A 26527-nucleotide genomic window follows, 5' to 3' on the forward strand; every position below is an offset into this window, starting at 1 on the left:
ATTATATAATTCCATGTCTTTCCCGACTGGGGGTGATTTTCTAATGATAGAGTATTTTCCCATAGCTATACATTTTGGTCTCTTTCAATCCCTTCTTTTCATGAAGATCAGCTATCCACTTCTGTACCCTATTTACATGGGGGATGTTGAGTTTTTATCCAAACCGGTTAGCTTAGTGCTATCTTCACTATTATCTCGTACTTTGGCCCAAAAAGGTTAAGTCTGGGAGCTTCATTCTAAGAATTAGCAGCAGCTGATGGAAATGCGTATATCTGTAGTACAGAGATACAGTAATGAACTCACCACCTGATATGCAATGCGTGTGTGTGGATATAATCTAGTTCAGATTTGTATTCATTGCTGACCCAAAGGCCGGGCATCCATACTCAATAACTGGTCTAATTAGTGCTCTGTATAGCATTGCCACCATTTTCATATCCACTCCCCAGGATGTTCCAAAGGTATTTGACTTTTGCACTTATCTAATATTTTCAATATGGTCCCTCCAAGTGAGCTTGTTATCAAATATCACACCTAAGAATTTGTAATGACAGTATATTTATTTATTGGTCATATAGCTATAACTTTACATCTTTTTGGCTTTTCCATGTTGTGAGGATCGTTCCCTTAGTTTTGTCTATGAGAATTTGAAGCCCCACCTCTTTCCCCATTCTGCACTTCTCTTAAGTGCATCATCATTCTTTTGGTGGCACTTTCAAGGTTTCTGCTTTTGATCCATATGGCACAGTCAGCAAACATGATCCCTATTCCTATCCTCATCTCTTCAGGGCGATCATTTATCATGATGTTAAAGAGGGCTGGCGTAACTACACTGCTCTGTGGAGTTTCACTTGCAATTTACTATACGCTGGAGAAAGCTTTCCCTATTTGGACTGGTTCTTTTGCCTAAGAAGTTCCTTATCCATCTGTACATTCTTCCTATGTTACCCACTGAGGCCACTTTATGAGTAGTTCCTCTCTCCAGAACACATCGTAGGCTTTTTCTATGTCCAGGAATATTAGTATAATTAATTCTATGATTCTCATGTTTTTTTGTGCTTCTGTCTCTATCCTGACAAAGTGGTCAAACACACTCCCACCTTACTGGAGCCCACTTTGTGTTTTATCTATAAACCTTCTTCTTTCTAGGTGTGCTACTGTTCTCTCCCTTACTATGCTTTCCATGGTTTTACCTAAGCCACACTAAAGTTTACATTTAAAATATCCACATCCTTCTCCCATCCCACCTCTTCATCTCATAATTATCCTTAATGTTCTTTTCTTCTCCCTAATTTGTAACCGCTGATATTTATCATTACTGACTTTTTGAAACATGGTGGCCAGAGTTTCTGCTTTTCTTTTGTTAGAGCTTATTACTCCATGCCCCGCAACTGGAAGACTTGGTGTTACGTGACTCTTACTCTTTATTCCATTCATTTCCCTAGTTTGTTTATATATAATCTTTGCTGTATTGGTATTTTTACTTACTTCCCCATGTTATGGTGTCCAGCTCTCTCTTTTTGCCCTTTTTATAGCCCTTTGTGAAACTACCTTACTTTTTAATATTTCATTAAGTCCATTATTTAAGGATTTTTTGCTGTCTTATATGCCTTATTCCTTTCCCTAATTACCATTTCATATTCCCTGTTCCACCATGGTACACTTCCCCTATCTTCAGGCAGTGTTGGCATCCTAGGAATAGCTAGGCTGGCTGTCTTTATGATTCCTTTATTAATATTACTACAGCATTCCTCAATATCTTCACAGATACATTACTTACTCACATATTGCTCACTTCTCTTTCCAAAGATTTTTCCAGTTTGCTTTTTTAAGATTCCAAGTGGGGATATCCTTTTCCTTGAGATGTAATTAATGTCAGGATGTGGTCACTAGCCATTCCCACCCCTCTGTCAATTTCACAGCTGCATTCACTGGCTATGGTCCCAGATCCAGACATGAGAAGCTTCCATCAGCTGTACTGAACCTGGTAGGTGCTCCATCACTTATTGCTAAATTATTCTCTTCAAAGATTTGCTCTGAACATTTTCCATGTTTTTCTTACTTCCCTGCAATCAGTTGTGACTATTCAGATCACCACAGACAATGAGTGGGCATGTGACACTTGCAATGAATTCTTTCAGGTCCATAGCCTCTAGTTTCCTGCATAGGTTATAAACATGATAAAGTCTTAGAGATGTAGAATTGTTTTGTATTGGTATCTCAATAGCATTATCCTTGATATTTAGCTTTCTAATCTCTACTTCAAGGTACTTCAGGTTCTCCTTAGTAAAAGGGTATCCATCCCCACCTTTTTCATTTCTCTATGATGTCCATATAGACCATATCCTGGGATTTTATAGTCTCATTTTTCTATTAGCCAAGTCTTGTATGCATATTAGATCAGGCTTTGTTTTCATACCAAAAACATTGGTCTTTAATTCCTACCCATGTGCTATTAAGCTGTGGGCATTCAAGCTGAAAATCTGTTTCTGACCGTCCATAGTAGTTTCACTGAGGAAAGTCTGAAGTTGTTCCACTGACAGGTTGCTAGGCTGCAGCTTTAATTATAATTCTCATTTTCTGTTTTCTTTCCTGTTTGAGAACTACAATTGATTACATCAACCATTACTGCAATTTCAGAGGAACAGCCGTGTTAGTCTGTATTCGCAAAAAGAAAAGGAGTACTTGTGGCACCTTAGAGACTAACCAATTTATTTGATGAAAACATCTGATGAAGTGAGCTGTAGCTCATGAAAGCTCATGCTCAAATAAATTGGTTAGTCTCTAAGGTGCCACAAGTACTCCTTTTCTCATTACTGCAATGAATCTCTTTTCATCCCAACGTTACTCATTCCCTCCCATTAATTTGTTGCAGGCTATTGCCTTTCCTCACATCAGGTTCTCTTTTAGGTATCTCCTAACAGCTTCTGCACAGGACATATTATTAGCAACTTGGGTTTCTTGTAGTTCTCTAGCTTGCTCCCCTCAGTACAGCTTGCATATTCTGAGCTGTGTTTCCCCCAAAGTTGCAACATTTTTGTTCTGTCCCTTCCACACAGTCATCCTGTGAATGGTCACCTCCACACTTACTGCACTTTATTTTCCCATTGGAATTATTTGCAACATGACCAAATCTCTGGCCGCTGTAGCATCTCACAGAAAGAGGACTATAGGACTTTGATACCCTAAAGTTACTCTGATATTCTGGACTATCTGGTCACATCCCTCCCTTAAAATGTGACCAGCACAGCTGTCAAGCACTTGCTATCACTGCCTCTTCTGCTAATTAGCCACTTAGCACTTATCACCTTATCTCCACCTATTCCTTGCTTTCTTTCCTGAAATTTCATTTGGCACCCAGATACTACCCATCTTGTTTCTGTGAGGAATTTGGGTAGCTGACAACTTATTTGTATTTTACTTAGCACCTTTGTCTTAAGGAGTGTCCCTACTTGGTCTTTGTTTTTACATTCCACTAATGAGTCTCCAGCAGGTACCATCTTAGCTCTTGCTCTGTCTCCAGCACTTTTTTGATCCCCTCTGCCATTCTCAGGGGGTTGATATCTCCTATCTTTATGTCCTTATCTACGGATTTTACTGTTAGGTAATTTCCCCCCATTTCCCTTTCCTGCCCTCCTATTTGCTGGTCCTTCTTCTGGGTGCAAAGAATCTCCCCTTTTCTTTTTCCTTGCTGGCATCCAGTCTTCGTCAATGCTTTCCCTGTACTCATGGTCTAGCCTGGTTTCAGTTTCATTTCTCTCATCCATCTCACTCTGCCCAGCCAGCCACCGAGCCAGCACCCCACAGTCACCACTGAAACAGCCTTTCTTCAACCAGAGCCTGGACACTTCCTTTTACACCCCATCGCTTTATATAGGGTCAAGGAGCCAATCAGGGATAGCTAAGACCACTGTCAGTCAGATCACATGAGGCGGAACTTCCCCTGGTGTTAAACCACTGCAGATTGTGTATTGCAAGGAATAATCAAATTACAGGTAGCAATGTGGGGATGTTTGTTGCCTGGTAGTCCTATAGACCCACTAGGCATTACATCATCTCTTCTAGGGGTGCTGCCCAGGCAGGCTCTTCTAGGAGGATGATGGTATGCTTGGCAGATAAGGGAAGCTTGACTATCAAATCCACAGTAATAATCACCTAGAGTCTAGATAGGGTGTCTGAAGGTGCTGAGGGGCGCCTTCTTACTAACTAAAGAAGGAAGTGGTCTTGGGGAATAGAGCATCCAGGAAAATATAGGGCTTGAGGATGCACACCAGCTGGGTATGGTCAGGGAGGTATTCCCCTTTTCAGGACAGGGCATTGGCTGCCTTGTTCTGGTGACAGGTGATGGTAAAATAAAAGTGTGTGAACAACAGGGCCCACTGAAGCTGTCTTTAGTTCAGCGCCTTTGCCCTACGGAGATAGTCCAAGATTTTATGATCTGTGTATACCTGTATTGGGTGTTGGGCACCTTCAAGGTGGTGGCGCCATTCCCCGAAGGTGGCTTTGATTGCTAGAAGCTCCATATCTAAAATCTCATAATTTTGTTCTGCTGGGTGTGAGTTTCCGAGAATAATAAGCACAAGGGAACAGGTGCTGTTGGGGGCCTGATTCTTGGGGAAGTATGGTCCCAATTGCAACATTAGATGCATCAGTCTCACTGACAAAGGCCCGCATTGGGTCAGGATGGATCAAGACTGGAGCACTGGTGAAGGCCATCTTGAGCTGGTCGAACACCTGTTGAGCCTCCGGAGAGTAGGTGAAAGAGGCGTGTTTGCAGAGGAGCACTGTCAATGGGGCTATCTGGTCTGAAAACCCAGGCATGAAGTGCCTATAAAAATTAGCAAACCCAAGGAAGCACTGCAGCTCCTTGATGTTCCAGGGGTGCCGCCCAGGTCCGAACAGCGTTCACCTTCCTGGGGTCCATTTTGAGGCCCTCGGAGACAGGATGTAACCCAACTACTTCACGGAGTGTTGGTCAAAGCTGCCCAATTGTGTTTGCACCATGGGAAGTTCTGTCCAAGGGCTGTCAACCTGTTCAGGCGTGTTTAGTGCCCCTTGCAACATGCTGGGTAGGGGGTGACCCACTGCCTCCATGTCCCACAGGGCTGGCCTTGTACAAGTGTGAGGGGTGGTCCAGGAAAACTTCCAGAATCCTTGGCAAAGGTAGGCAGGACTAGTGGCAGGAGCTTGGGATCCCAGAACTGAAGCCAGGAGTCAGAGCCAGTGTCAGGGTCAAGCTGAGGGTCAAGAAAAAATCAGAGTCAGAGTTAAGCCGAGGGTCAGAGCCAAAGACAGAGTCAGGATTGGGATGTGGGTCAAACCCAGGTTTTGACCTTTAATCGTATTTGTTACTCTTCTCTGGACTTTCTCCAATTTGTCCACATCTTTCCTGAAATGTGGTGCCCAAGAGTGGAAGAATTACTTCTCGTGTCTTGCCTACAACACACCTGCTAATACATCCCAGAATTATATTTGCTTTTTTTTGCAACAGTGTTACACTGTTGACTCATATTTAGCTTGTGATCCACAATGACCCCCAGATCCCTTTCCACAGTATTTCTTCCTTCTGCACTCATTTCCCATTTGGTATGTGTGCAACTGATTGTTCCTTCCTAAGTGGAATATGTTGCATTTGTCCTTATTGAATTTCATCCTATTTATTTCAGACCATTTCTCCAGTTTGTCCAGATCATTTTGAATTTTAATCCTATCCTCCAAAACACTCACAACCCCTCCCAGCTTGGTATTGTCCGCAAACTTTATAAGTGTACTCTCTATGCCATTATCTAAATTGTTGATGAAGATATTGAACAGAACCCGACCCAAAACATATCCCTGTGGGACCCCACTCATTATGCCCTTCCAGCATGACTGTGAACCACTGATAACGACTCTCTGGGAATGGTTTTCCAACCAGTTATGCACCCACCTTAGAGTAGCTCCATCTAGGTTGTATTTCCCTAGTTTGTTTATGAGAAGGTCATGAGAGACAGTATCAAAAGCCTTACTAAAGTCAAGATATACCACATCTACCGCTTCCCGCCATCCACAAGGCTTGTTACCCTGTCAAAGAAAGCTATCAGGTTGGTTTGACATGCTTTGTTCTTGACAAATCCATGCTGACTGTTACTTATCACCTCATTATCTTCTAGGTGTTTGCAAACTGATTGCTTAATTATTTGCTCCATTACCTTTCTGGGTACAGAAGTTAAGCTGACTGGTCTGTAATTCCCTGGGTTGTCCTTATTTCCCTTTTTATAGATGGGTACTATATTTGCCCTTTTCCAGTCTTCTGGAATGTCTCCGGTCTTCCACGACTTTTCAATGGGGTGACGAGTGGAGATAGAGTCTTACTAACCCGGATCACACATGCCAGATTGTTTCTAGACTCTGAGTTTAGGGAAAGCATTTTTTTTTCACCCAGTGCCTTTCCTGTATTATCATCCCACACTCATTATGAAGTGGGGAGGGTCATTTCCCAGTTAGGGTTGTAAATCATCCTGGTTTTGCACCTTCTTAAGATCCACCCTCCAAAGAGCTGTATTTTATGACTGCTACATAGCTACTGTTGGGAAACAGAAAAGGCACTGCCAGTCCCTCACCACGTTCCCATCACCACCACAGGCACTAAGGGAGAATTTACTCCACTTCATAATTTATGGCATGAACTGATCTCTTGTGAGGGGGTGAAAATTATTCCTTCTCCTACAGGGCACTGAAATGCTGAATATACCAGGATATAGTGTTAGAATTCATGGAAAGAAATCTAACAGCAGGACGGTGCCTAAGAACTCTAGACCACATTGAAAAATCTCAGTCCAAGATTTTAGCTGATGTTTGATTTTGACTCTTAAGACATGGAATGATTCTGGCCATTGCCAGAAGTGAAATACAGCATTTAAGCATCATTGTTAAGCTCTGGTATGTCACTAGAAAGGATATGATAGACAGAGAAATGATCTGATCTGTCATATCAGTATGTGGCTACCAGATAAATGGGCTTTTATAGTAATCACTGATATCCGTGTCGAACACCCTCTTCCCCATCAGAGCAATGTTCTGTCCTCGGACTCAGTTTCCTAGCACTTTGCTCTGAAATCTAAACTTAGCCTTAAAATTTCAGCCTGTAACCAGGAGAGGGAGGGATTTTCTGAATATTTATGGAATTAATTCACAAGATTTGATTAACTTTTAACTCTGTGTCCTTCCAATTCAGTCGCACAGATTTATTGTTCCTAGACTCAACCAATGGCAGACTGCAGAAACCAAACAGCCATCACTGAATTCTTCCTCCTGGGATTCGGGGATCTCCCTGACCTGCAAATTCTTCTCTTCCTGATGTTCCTAGTGATCTACATGGCAACCGTGGTTGGGAACACCCTCATTGTGGTGCTCGTTGTGGCTGACCAGCATCTTCACAGCCCCATGTTCTTCTTCCTGGGGAATTTGTCCTGCGTAGAGACCTGCTACACCTCAGCCATCGTGCCCCAGATGCTGGCCAGTCTCCTGACTGGGGACAGAACCATCTCAGTCAGTGGCTGCATCATACAACTGTATTTCTTTGGTTCTCTGGTGGCTACAGAATGCTATCTCCTAGCAGTGATGTCTTATGATCGGTATTTAGCGATATGTAAACCCCTGCACTATTTAACTCTTATGAATATCAGGTTTTCCTTCCAGTTGGCTGCTGGCTGCTGGTTAAATGGTTTTTTGGGTATTACCATCTTTGTCTTATTCCTATCACAGTTAATATTCTGTGGCCGAAATGAAATTGACTATTTCTATTGTGATGCCCTCCCACTGATAGAGCTCTCCTGCAGTGACACCCACCAGGTCATATTGGTGGATTTCATACTAGCCTGTGTATTCACCCTGCCTCCATTCCTACTAACCCTGACGTCCTACATGTGCATCATCGCCACCATCCTGAGAATCCCTTCCACCACCGGGAGGCAAAAGGCCTTTTCCACCTGCTCCTCTCACCTCATTGTGGTGACAATTTTCTACGGAACCCTAATTATTGTCTACATGCTACCGAAACGTGATACACTGAGAGACCTAAACAAAGTGCTCTCTCTTTGCTACACGGTCCTGACTCCCCTGGTAAACCCCCTCATCTACAGCCTGAGAAACAGAGAAGTCAAGGAAGCTTTGAGGAAAGCATTCAGTAAATGTGGCTTTCTCAAAAACATGCAGAGACTCTGAGATAACTTAGCTTTGAAAACCTCAGGCTGTCTGGGTGATTTCAGCAATCATCCCCCATTAAAATTAAGTTGAAAAGTCCTAGTGAAAATCTCAGCACTCAGTGTTGTCCTTCTCAGTGGAAGGACCAGGGAGGGAGGTGGCCATAACCATGTTCCCATCATGGAGTTATGGGCACTAGGCAGAATGGAGACAAAATTGTAACCAATTGTTTAGATCTTTAGAAAAGCCATTCTTGATCAAAATAAATGTTTGGACAATAAAAATAGTAACTCCTTGTGCAGCAGAGTTGGGAATGTAAGCCTGGGAAATCTGCCACCCCTGAAATTGTGCATATTACCGTCATAACCCTCTGCAAACCAACCATCTTCACTGAACTCACAGAGGCCGGAGGCAAGCAACCAGGCCCCAGCAGTGACCTCTGGACACTTCACCAGGAACAGCGTTATAGCTCTTATCTGGGCTACACCCGGCTGTGACCAGCTCCGGGAAAGCAACAGCTCCAGGCTCACCGGGCCCTTGGAGGCAGGGAGGTTGGGCAAACAAAGAGGTAGACTCACACGCCAGGTCCACTGGGACTGTCCAGGCCCAGCTGGGGGTTTGCCAGGGCACCCGTAGAATGGAGGCCATTCCGGGGGTCGGGTCCGTCAAACGGTCACTGACGAGGGACTCTGCTCATGGCCCTGCAGGGCACCAGCTGCTCTGCTTCCACCAGCTGCACAGAGCAGTTCAAAGGGAGGGGACCTGTTACAATGAGCGTCCCCAAAACTAACTGCAACAAGCCCAATGTCCAACAGGGCTAGTTCTGAGGGCACATGTCCAGTCAGCCCCAGGTACCCCAGGCAGCTCTGCTCCGCACAGGGCCCTTTCCTCAGGGGGTGAGGCAACTTATGGTGAGAGGAAGCGGCGACCACCTACCAACGGGCAGAACTCCTGTGATGCCAAACACGGCAGTGCTGGCTCAGTCACTGGGAGCACGTCAGGGCTTGGCCAGAGGTCGGGGAGCTGGGCACCAGTGAGAATTGTAGGGCTCCGACTCTGTGGAAGAGATTTCACAAGGGACATAACAGAGTTAGTCACCCAAATCCCTTTGAAATGGGAGATGGATGCACATCACCTTACACGCCTCTGAGAATCTCAGCCTGGAGAGCCACTGGGAATCTGTCATGGTAGCTTCAATCTGTGCATTTCCATTGGACACAGAGCCCACATCAACAGAAAGGCATTGGATGGATGAGAAACCCCTGCTAAGCCTTTGAGAGCTGCTGCCACAGTATACGCTCTTGTAGCCACGAATGTTGCAATCATTTTTTGTACGATTTTGTTCCCAGTGGCTATAGTTTGAAACAGCACCCACCTAGCAGTAGGTAAGAAATGAGGAGAGATGCAGTTATGCTGTCTAGGACCACAAGAGGGCAGAGAGGACAGGTGCAGCTGTGCTGTCCAATGAACAGCAGCCAAAGTGGAGGGGCAAGAAAGGAGAAGTTATGTTGCCAAAGGACCAAAGGAAAGGGAGGTGAAGCTATATAACGGTGTGTAAGTGCTGAGTAGAGAGCACTGAAGAGACGAGGACCTCTGTGCTGCATAGTGAAAGGTGGATAGTAGCAGATGTTATGGAGTGAGTTTTGGGCTGTTATATTAAATAACGGCCACCACGTGACATGAGAGTCAAGAACAGGAAAGAGGCAGCTATAAAGAGAAGAATCCACTTGAGGAGAGAACAACAGGCTGTCATGCTGGGAAATCAACACTAGATGGCAGCAGAGTAGAGGAAATGAGGCAGGTGGGGGTGTCAGAAATACTGACTAGTGACCAATAGAGTTCAGTAGCCAATACAATAATGGGGAAAAGAACAGGAGGACTTGTGGCACCTTAGAGACTAACAAATTTATTAGAGCATAAGCTTTCGTGGGCTATAGCTCATTTCATCAGATGCATAGAATGGAACATATAGTAAGAGATAGATATACATACAGATAAGTTGGAAGTTACCATACAAACTGGGAGAGGCTAATTAGTTAAGATGAGCTACTACCAGCAGGAGAAAAAAACTTTTGTCGTGATCATCAAGATGGCCCATTTAGACAGTTGACAAGAAGGTGTGACGCTACTTAACATGGGGAAATAGATTCAATATGTGTAATGACCCAGCCACTCCCAGTCTCTATTCAAACCTAAGTGAATGGTATCTAGTTTGCATATTAATTCAAGCTCAGCAGTCTCTCCTTGGAGTCTGTTTTTGAAGCTTTTCTGTTGCAAAATTGCCACCCTTAGATCTTTTATTGAGTGGCCACAGAGGTTGAAGCGTTCTCCTACTGGTTTCTGAATGTTATGATTCCTGATGTCAGATTTGTGTCCATTTATTCTTTTGCGTAGAGACTGTCCGGTTTGGCCATTGTACGTGGCAGAGGGGCATTGGTGGCACATGATGGCATATATCACATTGGTAGATGTGCAGGTGAACGAGCCCCTGATGGTGTGGCTAATGGGATTAGGTCCTAAAATGGTGTCACTTGAATAAATATGTGGACAGAGTTGGCATCGGGCTTTGTTGCAAAGATAGGTTCCTGGGTTAGTGTTTTTGGTGTGTGGTTGCTGGCTTCAGGTTGGGGGGCTGTCTGTAATTGAGGACTGGTCTGTCTCCCAAGATCTGTGAGAGTGAGGGATCATTTTTTCAGGATAGGTTGTAAATCTTTGATGCGCTGGAGAGGTTTTAGTTGGGGGCTGAAGGTGATGGCTAGTGGCGTTCTGTTATTTTCTTTGTTGGGCCTGTCCTGTAGTAGGGGACTTCTGGGTACTCTTCTGGCTCTGTCAATCTGTTTTTTCACTTCAGCAGGTGGGTATTGTAGTTTTAGGAATGCTTGATGGAGATCTTGTAGGTGTTTGTCTCTGTCTGAGGGATTGGAGCAAATGCAGTTGTATCTTAGAGCTTGGCGGTAGACAATGGATCGTGTGGTGAGCTATCAATGGCTCGTTCACCTGCACATCTACCAATGTGATATATGCCATCATATCTGATTGATTGATTTGGCTTATAAAAAAATATGAAGACTTTCTGAGAAATGGTATCCCACATTTGGACAAACTTTGTCATGAGAAGAGATATGAGATGATGTGAATCAAACTATGTGTGTCTTTGCAACAAAGCCCGATGCCAACTCTGTCCACATATTTATTCAAGTGACACCATCATAGGACCTAATCCCATTAGCCACACCATCAGGGGCTCGTTCACCTGCACATCTACCAATGTGATATATGCCATCATGTGCCAGCAATGCCCCTCTGCCACGTACATTGGCCAAACCGGACAGTCTCTACGCAAAAGAATAAATGGACACAAATCTGACATCAGGAATCATAACATTCAAAAACCAGTAGGAGAACGCTTCAACCTCTGTGGCCACTCAGTAAAAGATCTAAGGGTGGCAATTTTGCAACAGAAAAGCTTCAAACACAGACTCCAAGGAGAGACTGCTGAGCTTGAATTAATATGCAAACTAGATACCATTCACTTGGGTTTGAATAGAGACTGGGAGTGGCTGGGTCATTACACATATTGAATCTATTTCCCCATGTTAAGTAGCCTCACACCTTCTTATCAACTGTGTAAATGGGCCATCTTGATGATCACAACAAAAGTTTTTTTCTCCTGCTGGTAATAGCTCATCTTAACTAATTAGCCTCTCCCAGTTTGTATGGTAACTTCCAACCAATCTCTCTCTCTCTATATATACATATCTTACTATATGTTCCATTCTATGCATCCGATGAAGTGAGCTGTAGCTCATGAAAGCTTAAGCTCTAATAAATTGGTTAGTCTCTAAGGTGCCGCAAGTCCTCCTGTTCTTTTTGCGGAAACAGACTAACAGGGCTGCTACTCTGAAACCTGTTAATAATGGGAAAGTTATACTGTAAAATGGCCACTAGGTGGCAGCATGTTGTAAGAGTGAGATATGGGCTGCTATTTTCAAAAATGCCCATTAGATGGCAGCATCTCTTGAATACTAATTCGGGGGCGGTACAAGTTCATGATAACTGGCCATCACCTTGGACAGGCATCTCCCAAAAATGTAAGCTGGTGTTTGTCCGTGTTCTAAAATATTTTCCACAAAGGATCATTAGACTAAAACGTGATGAAGAATGGGACTTGTATAATTGCAACTCACAGTGGGCATTGTTAGCTGCAACGCTCTGGAGACACAGAATGAACCAAGTGGGAGAAAGGTTGAAGTGGGACTGTATTGAAAAGCATGAAGAAAGAATACAAATATGAGAGAGCATTTACACTTATTAAATCGAAGGGGAAGCCCATTTTCCAAAGGTAGATCACAGGCACCAGCTCATCCCTTCAGATAACTGCAGGTCTCTTTACTGAGAAAGTCCCATTTCTGCAGAATGATGAAAGACAAGAACCTCAGTGGAACCGGAGTCCTGTCTGCCAAACCCTGAAGAGCTCTGTGTGTCCAAAACATGTCTCTCGCCAGCAGAAGTTGGTCCAATAAAAGGAAAGGAGTACTTGTGGCACCTTAGAGAGTAACCAATTTATTTGAGCATAAGCTTTCGTGAGCTACAGCTCAAGTGAGCTGTAACTCACGGAAGCTCATGCTCAAATAAATTGGTTAGTCTCTAAGGTGCCACAAGTACTCCTTTCCTTTTTGCGAATACAGACTAACACGGCTGTTACTCTGAATCCAATAAAAGGTATTACCTCACCCACCTGGTCTCAAACCCTGAGAAATGAGTTCATCGACTCCAGTGAGAGCTGTCCTACGAATAGAGGTGAGCACCCAATTCCAAACTGCTGCTGCTTTGCATTTATATATCACCTTCCGAACCGGGGTATGAAAGTGCTTGAGTAATTAAGCATGAGCAATTTAAGATTCACCTTCTGTGAAGAATGTGGAAAGTGTCTGTATTCATTTTTACGATACATAGTCTGTGTCAGGATGCTGGGCAAAGGTAGGTAGGACAAGTGGTAGGAGCTGGAGATCCCGGAACTGAAGCCAGGGGTCAGAGTCAGTATCAGGGTCAAGAGTCAAGCCGAGGGTCAGAGCCGGAGGCAGAATCAGGAATTGGGACAAGGGTCAAAACCAGGTTTCAGCATCCCACTTGTGTTTCTGGGGGTCGATCAGGAGTCAGAATCAAAGTCAGAGTCGAGGTCAGTACCAGGACTTCAGACACAGAGAAGCAGAGTGGTCATGGCAGCTGGCTGGGATACACATTGTTGCCTGGACACTTCTTGGTGCGCCCCATGGGCGAATATAGGGTCAAGGAGCTAAGAGCACTTTCAGTCCGATCATGCAGGATGGAATTTACCGTGGCGTACAACCACTGCAGATTATGGGCCACAGGGAATGAGTCAGCTACAGGCACTGCCAGGTTGCAGTGTGGGGATATTACTTACCCGTTAACCTTACAGGCCCTGGTCCAAGTCCTGCTGATACGCACAGTTACTTTGGGTGGCTGTGGTATGGGTAGATAAGGGTTAAATTCTGCAAGCATTCCCTCATGGTAGCTGTCGACAGATCTCAGTGGTCTGATGCTCAAAGGAAAAGCCCCGTGGGAGAAATGCATGAAGCAGTGTATGAGAGATACAGGGTGGGTGAGGTAATATCTCTTATTGGACCAACTTCCGTTGGTGAGAGAGACAAGCTTTCAGCTACGGCACTGCATGAACCAGTGTAGTCAGGTTCAGACGCCCTTCTCGAACCCCCAGGGGACCTTTGGGCAGGAACCCTGAACTAAGGGACTTCGGAGTGGATAAAAAAACAGCCTGTGGCTCAAAGGGTTACTGTGATGCTTGGACATATAAACAGGGTGATCTGGAGCAGAGAGGCTATTTTACCTCTGTATTTGGCACTGGTGCGACCACTGCTGGAATCCTGCGTCCAGTTGTGGTGCCCACAATTCACGAAGGGTTCAGCGAAGAGCCATGAGGACGGTTAAAGGATTGGAAGACTCAAGGAGTTCAATCAGTTCAGTTTAACAAGGAGCAGGTTAATGGGCGAACTGATCACAGTCTGTAAGTAACCATATGGGGACCAGAAATGTGATAAGGGTGGGCTCATCAATCTAGCAGAGAAAGGTATAACAAGGGTTAAGAGCTGGAAGTTGAAGCTAGACAAATTCATACGAGAAATAAGGCACAGTTTTTATCAGGGACGGTAATTAACCACTGGAACAATTTACAAAGAGTCATGGTGGATTTCCCATCAGTAGAAATTTTAAAATCAGGATTGGATGTTTTTTCTGAAGCATCTGCTCTAGTTCAAACAGGAATTAATTCAGGGAAGTCTTACGGCCTGTGTTTCACAGCGATGCAGTCTAGATGATCCCAGGGACCCTTCTGGCCTTGGAATCTATGAATACGTGGGGAGAGATTCTGATTGGGGTGTCAGACTATCCGAGAGGCCGGGGTTGCAGGGGGCAACCTGCCTCATTGTTTTTGCGGGGTACCTGGGTTAAGTGGAACCTGCTTAAACTGGCAAGGAAAGGCAGTGTTTAGATAGACAAATCGTCTCATGCCATTTGAAGTCATCACGTATTGGGGTGCTTTACCTCCTACTGAACCGAAACAATACCCTCAAAGTTATCCAGATCTACGCTCCCACAAGTGCATGCGAAGATGAGGATATGGAAGGATTCTATCAGGAGCTGGAGGAAACCCTCGCTCAGAGTTCCACATAAAGGATTGCGATGGGAGATTTTAACGCCAAGGTTGGAAGAGGGAGAGAGGACGAAAAGTTCATAGGTATCGGAGAATGAAACGTGTGAGAACGACTAGATATATTGGCAGAGACGAGGAGAATGTTCATTGGTAACACCTGGTTCCGAAAGAAGGCCAACAGAAGATGGACCCGGATCGCACCAAATGCGAAGACAAAGAATGAAATCGATTACTTCCTGATTGATAGACGACGCTTCCTGCAGGATATTTCAGCAGTGCCATCGTTCAACACCGGAAGCAGCCATCGCCTGCTGAGAGCCAGACTCACGTTCACTGTGAAGGTGGAGAAAAAGGCACTGTGTACGGAGAACAGAAGGCACCAACCGGTAGCTTTCGACGAGGCAACCCTGAAGGAAAACATTTCCAGTGAAGACTGGAGCCTCCTGGACGACTGCGATGAGGATTCTGAGAACTTCAGCAAGAGTGGTGTGTGAAATCAGACAATGTGTGCATAGGATTTTATTGTTTTAACCCTGTTTCCCTCTGCTAGGTATGTTTCTGTGAACCAACCAGTCACACCTGTTTTTGAAGAGGCCATCCTGAGTCACTAGAGGTTCACACTGGTCACAAGGCCCCAGAGAGGATTCCATAGCAGGGGACAAAGCCAGTTGTAGCTGCTGGAGATAAATACGGATGGTGAAACAGGGACGCTGTAGCCTGCAGACACACGGCACCCATTCTATATACATGGGAGATAGAGAGATGGATATACAGCTGAATACTTAAGGAGAGAGAGAGAGAATAGAAAAATCAGTGAAATAAAAGTTTTAACTTTCCTACCAATATTGGTTGGAATTTTCTAAGTGCCTTAATGGATTTAGGTGCCCAACTCGTCAAGAGGAGCGGGTGCCTAACTCCTATAGAGTACTATCGAAGTCTCAGCCTTAATAGTCCAAGAATTCATGTTACAGGGAGAGAATTCCCAGCACAATTTAACAACATTTTCAGGTTCCACAACTTATATAATGGAAAAGGTTTTCAACACTTATTAATATTTGCTAAAGGTAGTAAATCTGGCTCTACCTGTTGGGAATTTTTGATATTTTGGAACTGTGTAACAATGTGAAAGAATCACAGAGGTACATTCATAGATTTATAGATTGGAAAGCCACAAAAGACCATTAGATCCTCTAGTTTGATGTCCAACACTAGATTTATTGATTGATTGATTTGGTTTATACAAAAATATGAAGACTTTCTCAGTAATGGTATCCCACATTTGGACAAACTTTGTCATGAGAAGAGATATGAGATTATGTGAATCAAACTATGTGTGTCTAAATGGCTGCCCATTATGGTGGGCTCTCAGACCCTTCAACATAGCAACTGGGTTCCTGGTCCAATTCGAGAGATGTTGATATTTTGTTAAATCTGCTGCATAAAACTTACGACAATATATCCAAAGAGTCAACATGCCAGCCAGCTCTGTTCCTGCAACTCCATTATCAAACCAGGGGGCTTCCTTCCCCCCAACTTCTTCTTTGCTGGGTTAAAGCTTAAGTATGTTTTTGCCAATCATCTCCAAGACGTATTTTTCTCTTCCTCACTTTTTATCCTTCCTAGATACACCCCATGGCAAACACAGAAGGGAGGAATCAAACGTCCATCACGGAATTCGTCCTCCTGGGATTCAGGGATCTTCCTGAACTGCTGGCCCTACTCTTCCTGCTGTTTCTAGTGATCTACGTTGTGACCTTGGCCGGGAACATCCTCATTGTTGCGCTACTTGTGGCTGATCGGCACTTTCACACCCCCATGTACTTCTTCCTGGGGAACTTGTCCTGCTTGGAGACCTGCTACACCTCCACCCTCCTGCCCAGGGTACTGGCCAGTTTCCTGACAGGGGACAATACCATTTCTGTTAGTGGTTGTATGACACCATTTTATTTTGTTAGTTTCTTTGCTGCTGCAGAATGCTATCTGCTAGCAGTGATGTCATATGATCGGTACTCGGCGATATGCAAACCGCTCCATTATGCGGCCCTCATGAATACCAGGTTCTGCCTGTCGTTAGCAGCTGGGTCTTGGATTAATGGATTTCTGGCTGGTATCATAGTCATAGTTCTTATGTTACAATTAACTTTCTGTGGCCCTGTCATAAATATAAAGGGAAGGGTAAACCCCTTTGAAATCCCTCCTGGCCAGGGGAAAGCTCCTCTCACCTGTAAAGGGTTAAGAAGCTAAAGGTAACCTCGCTGGCACCTGACCAAAATGACCAATGAGGAGACAAGATACTTTCAAAAGCTGGGACGAGGGAGAGGAACAAAGGGTCTGTGTCTGTCTGTGTGCTGCTCTTGCCAGGGACAGAACAGGAATGGAGTCTTAGAACTTTTAGTAAGTAATCTAGCTAGGTATGTGTTAGATTATGATTTCTTTAAATGGCTGAGAAAAGAATTGTGCTGAATAGAATAACTATTTCTGTCTGTGTATCTTTTTTGTAACTTAAGGTTTTGCCTAGAGGGGTTCTCTATGTTTTTGAATCGAATTACCCTGTAAGATATCTACATCCTGATTTTACAGGGGGGATTTCTTTATTTCTATTTACTTCTATTTTTTATTAAAAGTCTTCTTGTAAGAAAACTGAATGCTTTTTCATTGTTCTCAGATCCAAGGGTTTGGGTCTGTGGTCACCTATGCAAATTGGTGAGGCTTTTTATCCAACATTTCCCAGGAAGGGGGGGGGTGCAAGTGTTGGGAGGATTGTTCATTGTTCTTAAGATCCAAGGGTCTGGGTCTGTAGTCACCTAGGCAAATTGGTGAGGCTTTTTACCAAACCTTGTCCAGGAAGTGGGGTGCAAGGTTTTGGGAAGTATTTTGGGGGGAAAGACGCGTCCAAACAGCTCTTCCCCAGTAACCAGTATTAGTTTGGTGGTGGTAGCGGCCATTCCAAGGATAACGGGTGTAATATTTTGTACCTTGGGGAAGTTTTGACCTAAGCTGGTAAAGATAAGCTTAGGGGGTTTTTTCATGCAGGTCCCCACATCTGTACCCTAGAGTTCAGAGTGGGGGAGGAACCTTGACATGGTGGCACAGTGGTGGGATTAACCTGAAATCATTTGAGATCCAGTTGAGATTTTTTGAACTAGAAATACAGATTTTAAAAAGGAAAATTTTTTTTTCTTTGGAAAGAAAGTCCAGAAAGCAGCTTTGAAACTGAAAGCAGCTTGGTTTCTCTCTGCTTTGTGGCCAAGCAGAGACAAAAGGGGATTATCTTGTGAATTGCAGGTTTTTTTTTGCCTGGAGGCAGGGTACTTAACTCCTGCAGGGAAATCTTCCAATCCAGAGGTTTTTTTTTTCTTTTCTTCCTAAAAGTAAATAGGGGGTGTGTGTTCTACCCATTTGCTTTTTCTTTGGGCTGGGTAAGCAGGTTTCCAAGTAGTTGGAGGTTTTTTGCTTTAATTTGGGCCCAGAGCAGAGACAAGGGAATTGTCTTTTTTCTGTAGGCTGACAATCACTATCAGAGAATAGGTATTCTATTGCAGCACAGCAAAATTTTACAGCCAAGTTTTGTTTGTTTATTTCTAAACCTCAGGTGTAAAGTTAGTTAAAAACAGAGAGGTTAGAATGACCAAATCCTCAGCTCGACTACAGCTGGAATTAGCCAAATTTCAGGCTGAGGAAAGACAAAGGGAACATGAAAGACAGATAGAACTCATGCGGCTGGAGAAGGAGGTACAGGAGGCTGCCCACAAGAGGGAAATGGAGGCAAGGAAGCATGTGGAGGAGGAGAAGGAAAAAGAGAGGAAGCATGTGGAGGAGGAGAAGGAAAAAGAGAGGAAGCATGTGGAGGAGGAGAAGGAAAAAGAGAGGAAGCATGTGGAGGAGGTGGAGAGGATAAAGGCCCAGCAGAATATACCAACAAACCCTAGCAATCCTTCTCCAGGTACCACTTCCCATCCCAGAAAGTTCCCCACCTACAAGGCAGGTGATGATACTGAGGCCTTCTTAGAAAACTTTGAAAGGGCCTGCCTTGGGTACAACATCTCTACTGACCAATACATGGTAGAGCTGAGGCCGCAGCTCAGTGGACCCTTAGCTGAGGTGGCAGCTGAAATGCCTAAAGAACACATGAACAAGTATGAACTGTTTAAATCCAAGGCGAGAGTCAGAATGGGGATAACACCCGAGCAGTCTCGTCGGAGGTTCAGAGCCCTAAGGTGGAAACCAGACATGTCATTTACCCGACATGCCTACCACATTGTGAAACATTGGGATGCCTGGATATCAGGAGCAAGTGTTGAATCTCCAGTAAATTTGCCCTTCCTAATGCAAATGGAACAATTCTTAGAGGGTGTTCCTGAGGAAATAGAAAGATACATCCTAGACGGGAAGCCCAAAACTGTAATCGAGGCAGGAGAAATTGGAGCCAGATGGGTGGAGGTGGCAGAGAAGAAGAAAACTGGTCGCAGTTGGAGTGGAGACCAGAAGGGACCACCCCAGACCACACCCTATTACCGGGGGCCGCCCAAAGCCCCACCTACCTCCCAAAGAACCCTCCAGACCCCTTATCGTCCCACCACCCCGTTCTCCAGCAACCCTCCTCGCCCCAGTGACCCATCAGCTGGACGATGTTTTAAATGTAACGAGCTGGGGCATGTAAAGGCCAACTGCCCCAAGAACCCCAACAGATTACAGTTCATTGCACCGGAATCACACCAGAGGTCCACAGGCCCAGATACCTCCCAGATACCCTTGGAGCGGAGGGAAACTGTGAGTGTGGGCGGGAAGAAGGTCACCGCGTGGAGGGACACCGGAACACAAGTGTCAGCTATCCATGCTTCCTTAGTGGACCCCAATTTAATCAACCCAGAGATCCAAGTGACGATTCAACCCTTCAAGTCCAACTCTTTCAATTTGCCTACAGCCAAGTTGCCTGTCCAGTACAAGGGCTGGTCAGGAATGTGGACTTTTGCAGTCTATGATGATTATCCCATCCCCATGCTGTTGGGGGAAGACTTGGCCAATCATGTGAAGCAGGCCAAGAGGGTGGGAATGGTCACCCGCAGCCAGGCTAAACAAGCTGTGAGGCCTAGCTCTGTTCCGGAAACTTCTATCAGGACCCAGTCAGAGGTGATGGACCTGGACCCCAGGCCAATGTCTGCAACAGCAGTAGTGGATCCAGTCCCAGAGACCCAGACGGAACCAGTCCCAGAACCGGAACCAGCCGAACAACCAACACCAGACCCCGTGTCAGCACTGAATCCAGTACTTGCAACCTCAACAACAGAGGGCCCCACCGAACCTGAACTGGCAGCAGCCGATAACCCGACCCAAGAGGCTCAGCCGGAGCCTGAATCCCAACATAGTGCACCAGCGGAGAGCGGTTCACAGTCACCAGAAACAGCTCCATCCCCTATATCGCTTCCAGAGGGACCAAGCCTAAGTCCACAATCCCATGAGGAACTGATGTCTCCAGCATCAAGGGAACAGTTCCAGACCGAACAGGAAGCAGATGAAAGCCTCCAGAGAGCTTGGACGGCGGCACGGAGCAACCCACCGCCTCTCAGCTCTTCTAATCGATCCAGGTTTGTTATAGAAAGAGGACTTTTATACAAGGAAACTCTTTCTGGTGGACACCAGGAAGACTGGCATCCTCAGAGACAGTTGGTAGTTCCAACTAAATACCGGGCCAAGCTCTTGAGCTTAGCCCATGATCACCCTAGTGGCCATGCTGGGGTGAACAGGACCAAAGACCGTTTGGGGGGGTCATTCCACTGGGAGGGAATGGGCAAGGATGTTTCTACCTATGTCCAGTCTTGTGAGGTGTGCCAAAGAGTGGGAAAACCCCAAGACCAGGTCAAAGCCCCTCTACAACCACTCCCCATCATTGAAGTTCCATTTCAGCGAGTAGCTGTGGATATTCTGGGTCCTTTTCCGAAAAAGACACCCAGAGGAAAGCAGTACATACTGACTTTCATGGATTTTGCCACCCGATGGCCGGAAGCAGTAGCTCTAAGCAACACCAGGGCTAAAAGTGTGTGTCAGGCACTAGCAGACATTTTTGCCAGGGTAGGTTGGCCCTCCGACATCCTCAGAGATGCAGGGACTAATTTCCTGGCAGGAACTATGAAAAACCTTTGGGAAGCTCATGGGGTAAATCACTTGGTTGCCACTCCTTACCACCATCAAACAAATGGCATGGTGGAGAAGTTTAATGGAACTTTGGGGGCCATGATACGTAAATTTGTAAATGAGCACTCCAATGATTGGGACCTAGTGTTGCAGCAGTTGCTCTTTGCCTACAGAGCTGTACCACATCCCAGTTTAGGGTTTTCCCCATTTGAACTTGTATATGGCCGTGAGGTTAAGGGGCCATTGCAGTTGGTGAAGCAGCAATGGGAGGGATTTACACCGTCTCCAGGAACTAACATTCTGGACTTTGTAACCAACCTACAAAACACCCTCCGAACCTCTTTAGCCCTTGCTAGAGAAAACTTACAGGATGCTCAAAAGGAGCAAAAAGCCTGGTATGATAAACATGCCAGAGAGCGTTCCTTCAAAGTAGGAGACCAGGTCATGGTCTTAAAGGCGCTCCAGGCCCATAAAATGGAAGCATCGTGGGAAGGGCCATTCACGGTCCAGGAGCGCCTGGGAGCTGTTAATTATCTCATAGCATTCCCCACCTCCAAACGAAAGCCTAAGGTGTACCATATTAATTCTCTAAAGCCCTTTTATTCCAGAGAATTAAAGGTTTGTCAGTTTACAGCCCAGGGAGGAGACGACGCTGAGTGGCCTGAAGGTGTTTACTACGAAGGGAAATGTGCTGGTGGTGTGGAAGAGGTGAACCTCTCCATGACCCTTGGGCGTATGCAGCGACAGCAGATCCAGGAGCTGTGCACTAGCTACGCGCCAACATTCTCAGCCACCCCAGGACTGACTGAACGGGCATATCACTCCATTGACACAGGTAATGCTCACCCAATTAGGGTCCAACCTTACCGGGTGTCTCCTCAAGCTAAAACTGCTATAGAACGGGAGATCCAGGATATGTTACAGATGGGGGTAATCCGCCCCTCTGAAAGTGCATGGGCATCTCCAGTGATTCTAGTTCCCAAACCAGATGGGGAAATACGTTTTTGCGTGGACTACCGTAAGCTAAATGCTGTAACTCGCCCAGACAACTATCCAATGCCATGCACAGATGAACTATTAGAGAAACTGGGACGGGCCCAGTTCATCTCTACCTTGGACTTAACCAAGGGGTACTGGCAGGTACCGCTAGATGAATCTGCCAAGGAAAGGTCAGCCTTCATCACACATCTCGGGCTGTATGAATTTAATGCACTCCCTTTTGGGCTGCGAAATGCACCCGCCACTTTCCAAAGACTTGTAGATGGTCTCCTAGCGGGATTAGGAGAATATGCAGTCGCCTACCTTGACGATGTGGCCATATTTTCGGATTCCTGGGCAGACCACCTGGAACATCTACAAAAAGTCCTTGAGCGCATAAGGGAGGCAGGACTAACTGTTAAGGCTAAGAAGTGTCAAATAGGCCTAAACAGAGTGACTTACCTTGGACACCAGGTGGGTCAAGGAACTATCAGCCCCCTACAGGCCAAAGTGGATGCTATCCAAAAGTGGCCTGTCCCAAAGTCAAAGAAACAGGTTCAATCCTTCTTAGGCTTGGCCGGTTATTACAGACGATTTGTACCGCACTACAGCCAAATCGCTGCCCCACTGACAGACCTAACCAAAAAGAAACAGCCAAATGCTGTTCAGTGGACCGGAAAGTGTCAGAAGGCCTTTAACAAGCTTAAAGCGACACTCATGTCTGACCCTGTACTAAGGGCCCCAGACTTTGACAAACCGTTCCTAGTAACCACAGATGCATCCGAGCGTGGTGTGGGAGCAGTTTTAATGCAGAAAGGACCTGATCAAGAATTCCACCCTGTAGTGTTTCTCAGCAAAAAACTGTCTGAGAGGGAAAGCAACTGGTCAGTCACTGAAAAAGAATGTTACGCCATTGTCTACGCTCTGGAAAAGCTACGCCCATATGTTTGGGGACGGCGTTTCCACCTGCAAACCGACCATGCTGCACTGAAGTGGCTTCACACCGTCAAGGAAACTAACAAAAAACTTCTTCGGTGGAGTTTAGCTCTCCAAGATTTTGATTTCGACGTCCAACACATCTCAGGAGCTTCTAACAAAGTGGCTGATGCACTCTCCCGTGAAAGTTTCCCAGAATCAACTGGTTAAAATCGTCCTTGAGATGTGGAAAATATTGTTAGTCTTTATGTACTTGGTAGTATATTTAGAGATGCATTTGTCTTATTAACTCTGTTTTTCCTAGAGCTCCAGGAAGAAATCCCAGCCAGTGTTTCACCCTAGCTGAGATTTGGGGGGCGTGTCATAAATATAAAGGGAAGGGTAAACCCCTTTGAAATCCCTCCTGGCCAGGGGAAAGCTCCTCTCACCTGTAAAGGGTTAAGAAGCTAAAGGTAACCTCGCTGGCACCTGACCAAAATGACCAATGAGGAGACAAGATACTTTCAAAAGCTGGGACGAGGGAGAGGAACAAAGGGTCTGTGTCTGTCTGTGTGCTGCTCTTGCCAGGGACAGAACAGGAATGGAGTCTTAGAACTTTTAGTAAGTAATCTAGCTAGGTATGTGTTAGATTATGATTTCTTTAAATGGCTGAGAAAAGAATTGTGCTGAATAGAATAACTATTTCTGTCTGTGTATCTTTTTTGTAACTTAAGGTTTTGCCTAGAGGGGTTCTCTATGTTTTTGAATCGAATTACCCTGTAAGATATCTACATCCTGATTTTACAGGGGGGATTTCTTTATTTCTATTTACTTCTATTTTTTATTAAAAGTCTTCTTGTAAGAAAACTGAATGCTTTTTCATTGTTCTCAGATCCAAGGGTTTGGGTCTGTGGTCACCTATGCAAATTGGTGAGGCTTTTTATCCAACATTTCCCAGGAAAGGGGGGGGTGCAAGTGTTGGGAGGATTGTTCATTGTTCTTAAGATCCAAGGGTCTGGGTCTGTAGTCACCTAGGCAAATTGGTGAGGCTTTTTACCAAACCTTGTCCAGGAAGTGGGGTGCAAGGTTTTGGGAAGTATTTTGGGGGGAAAGACGCGTCCAAACAGCTCTTCCCCAGTAACCAGTATTAGTTTGGTGGTGGTAGCGGCCATTCCAAGGATAACGGGTGTAATATTTTGTACCTTGGGGAAGTTTTGACCTAAGCTGGTAAAGATAAGCTTAGGGGGTTTTTTCATGCAGGTCCCCACATCTGTACCCTAGAGTTCAGAGTGGGGGAGGAACCTTGACAGGCCCCAATAAAATCGATCATTTCTGCTGTGAATCCACAGAAATGTTAAATCTCTGCTGCAATGGCACCAACCAGATAGAGCTTGTCATTACCATCCTGGCTGCTATATTCACTCTGCCTCCATTTGTATTAACCATGATGTCCTATGTGTGTATCATCTTCACCATCCTGAGAATCCCTTCCACCGCCGGGAGGCAAAAGGCATTTTCTACCTGCTCCTCTCACCTCATTGTGGTGGCCATTTTCTGTGGGACCCTAATCACTGTGTACCTGCTACCAAAAACCAACACACTGAGAGACCTGAACAAAGTGTTCTTCATCTGCTACGCAATTCTGACTCCTATGGCCAATCCCTTCATATACAGCCTGATTAACCACGAAGTCAAGGAAGCCCTGAAAAAACTGTCAGTAAGTGTCTAGATTTTATGAGAATTCAGAAACTTTAATCCCTTAAGGCAAGATGGTGTAATACTCATGCTATGTGGATCTTATTTCTCACTCCATTTTTGGTGATATGCACTTATAACATTTTGAGGATGTGCAAAGTTTTGAAAGTATAAGAGGAATCAATACCAGGACTGTTGGAATAAAACTGAGCTGTATTTTACTTGCTGAATGTGGGTAGATATCTCGATTAATTCCATACACTAGAATGACTTAGGGCTAGATCTACGAAGGGACTTAGGTGTTGCAATGAGTAAGTTTTAGGGCCACACCAGCCAGTGGGAACCTATACGGTGCATGGGGAGCCAGGCTCCCTATACGGTGCATGGGGAGAAGTAGGCAGCTAAGAAAGGGATCCCCAGAGATCAGCATGTGGAGCAAGGAGCTGCCTCACCTAGCCAAGAGGAAAAATCAGTTAGAGTGTTGCCTAAGCCCCATCTCTCCCATGGAGTTCGACACTGCCTCTGCTTGGGATTTTCAGCTGGGAACCCCAAGGGGGAGGGGTGAACTCACCAGGCTGTTGGAGACTCAGGTTCAGTCCCCCCGACTAATACGGAGTAGTGTCCTAGCCACTGGACGGCAGAGTCCTCCTCTGGCCCAATGCATGTTTAATTAGTTTTACACAGTGGAACAATGTCCTCAGGAGACTCTGAGGGAGCCCCAGACCTGATTGCCCTCCATGCCAGTGCACGGGGAACTCACCCGAGAAGAGGGAAACCCAAGTTTAAATGGCTCCTCTTTGGGGGGGGGGGGGGGGAGGGAATTGGACCTGTCTCCCCCACATCCTGGCTGAATGCCCTAGCCACTGGGATCAGGGTTATAATGGAGGCTTCATGCCCCTCAGCCACTTTGGATGGGGATAGGCATGCTGGGAGCATGCCTACCGGATTGAGCCCTGCAGGTGAGACAGGCAGGGCCACGTCTAGCTTGAGGCTCCTGTGGGGGTGAGATCTGAGATGAGTGCCTAGACTGAGGGGGCTGTGCATATGTTCACTGGCAGAGACTGGCACCTACAGGCCTTTAGTGGCAGAGATTTAGCCACCTATGACATCAGGTGTCAGCGGAGCCAGTGTTTTGAGGCTCTCAGTGGTGCCTAAATGCTGGCCCTAGGCACCTGAGTCCCTTTGTGGACCTAGCTCTGAAAACCCAACTTCCAAAATGACGGATGCTCTTCGGCCCCTGGCCTCTCAATGAGATTTGTGTTCCTGTGTCACCAAGGTCGCTTGAGGCCAGATGTACTTAAAGGTATTGAGGTGCCTAGTGGGATTTTCAAAAGCATCCAGGTGCAGAACATGCCAAAAATGGGTTTAAGCCCCAAGATGCTGCTGAAAGTCCTATTGGCGTCTAAATACATTTTAAAATGTATCAGTGAAATCCTTGCTGATCTTAAGCACAAAAAAGAAGCTTACAAGAAGTGGAAGATTGGACAAATGACCAGGGAAGATTATAAAAATATTGCTCGGGCATGTAGGAGTGAAATCAGGAAGGCGAAATGACACCTGGAGTTGCAGCTAGCAAGAGATGTTAAGAGTAACAAGAAGGGTTTCTTCAGGTATATTAGCAAGAAGAAGAAAGTCAAGGAAAGTGTGGGCCCCTTACTGAATGAGGGAGGCAACCTAGTGACAGAGGATGTGGAAAAAGCTAATGTACTCAATGCTTTTTTTGCCTCTGTCTTCACGAACAAGGTCAGCTCCCAGACTACTGCACTAGGCAGCACAGCATGGGGAGGAGGTGACCAGCCCTCTGTGGAGAAAGAAGTGGTTCGGGACTATTTCGAAAAGCTGGACGTGCACAAGTCCATGGGGCCGGACGAGTTGCATCCGAGAGTGCTAAAGGAGTTGGCGGATGTGATTGCAGAGCCATTGGCCATTATCTTT

The 26527-nt window shown here is 45.5% G+C and overlaps 2 protein-coding genes and 1 pseudogene across 2 annotated transcripts; 2 read left to right on the forward strand and 1 right to left on the reverse strand.

The window, feature by feature from the left end:
* LOC142068404 (von Willebrand factor A domain-containing protein 5A-like) overlaps nt 1–26527 on the reverse strand; it is a 268830-nt pseudogene that overhangs the window by 133805 nt on the left and 108498 nt on the right.
* Nucleotides 7274–8205, forward strand: LOC142068907 (olfactory receptor 6N1-like). The gene has a single exon (XM_075119032.1). The coding sequence runs from the start codon at nt 7339–7341 to the stop codon at nt 8203–8205; it is 867 nt and encodes a 288-aa protein (XP_074975133.1). The 5' UTR covers nt 7274–7338.
* On the forward strand, nt 16505–24626 carry LOC142069176 (olfactory receptor 10A7-like). Its single transcript, XM_075119686.1, has 2 exons — nt 16505–17021; nt 24208–24626. The coding sequence occupies exons 1-2, from the start codon at nt 16505–16507 to the stop codon at nt 24624–24626; spliced, it is 936 nt and encodes a 311-aa protein (XP_074975787.1).

The sequence above is a fragment of the Caretta caretta genome, chromosome 14, assembly GCF_965140235.1.
Source record: "Caretta caretta isolate rCarCar2 chromosome 14, rCarCar1.hap1, whole genome shotgun sequence".
Classification (NCBI taxonomy): domain Eukaryota; kingdom Metazoa; phylum Chordata; order Testudines; family Cheloniidae; genus Caretta; species Caretta caretta.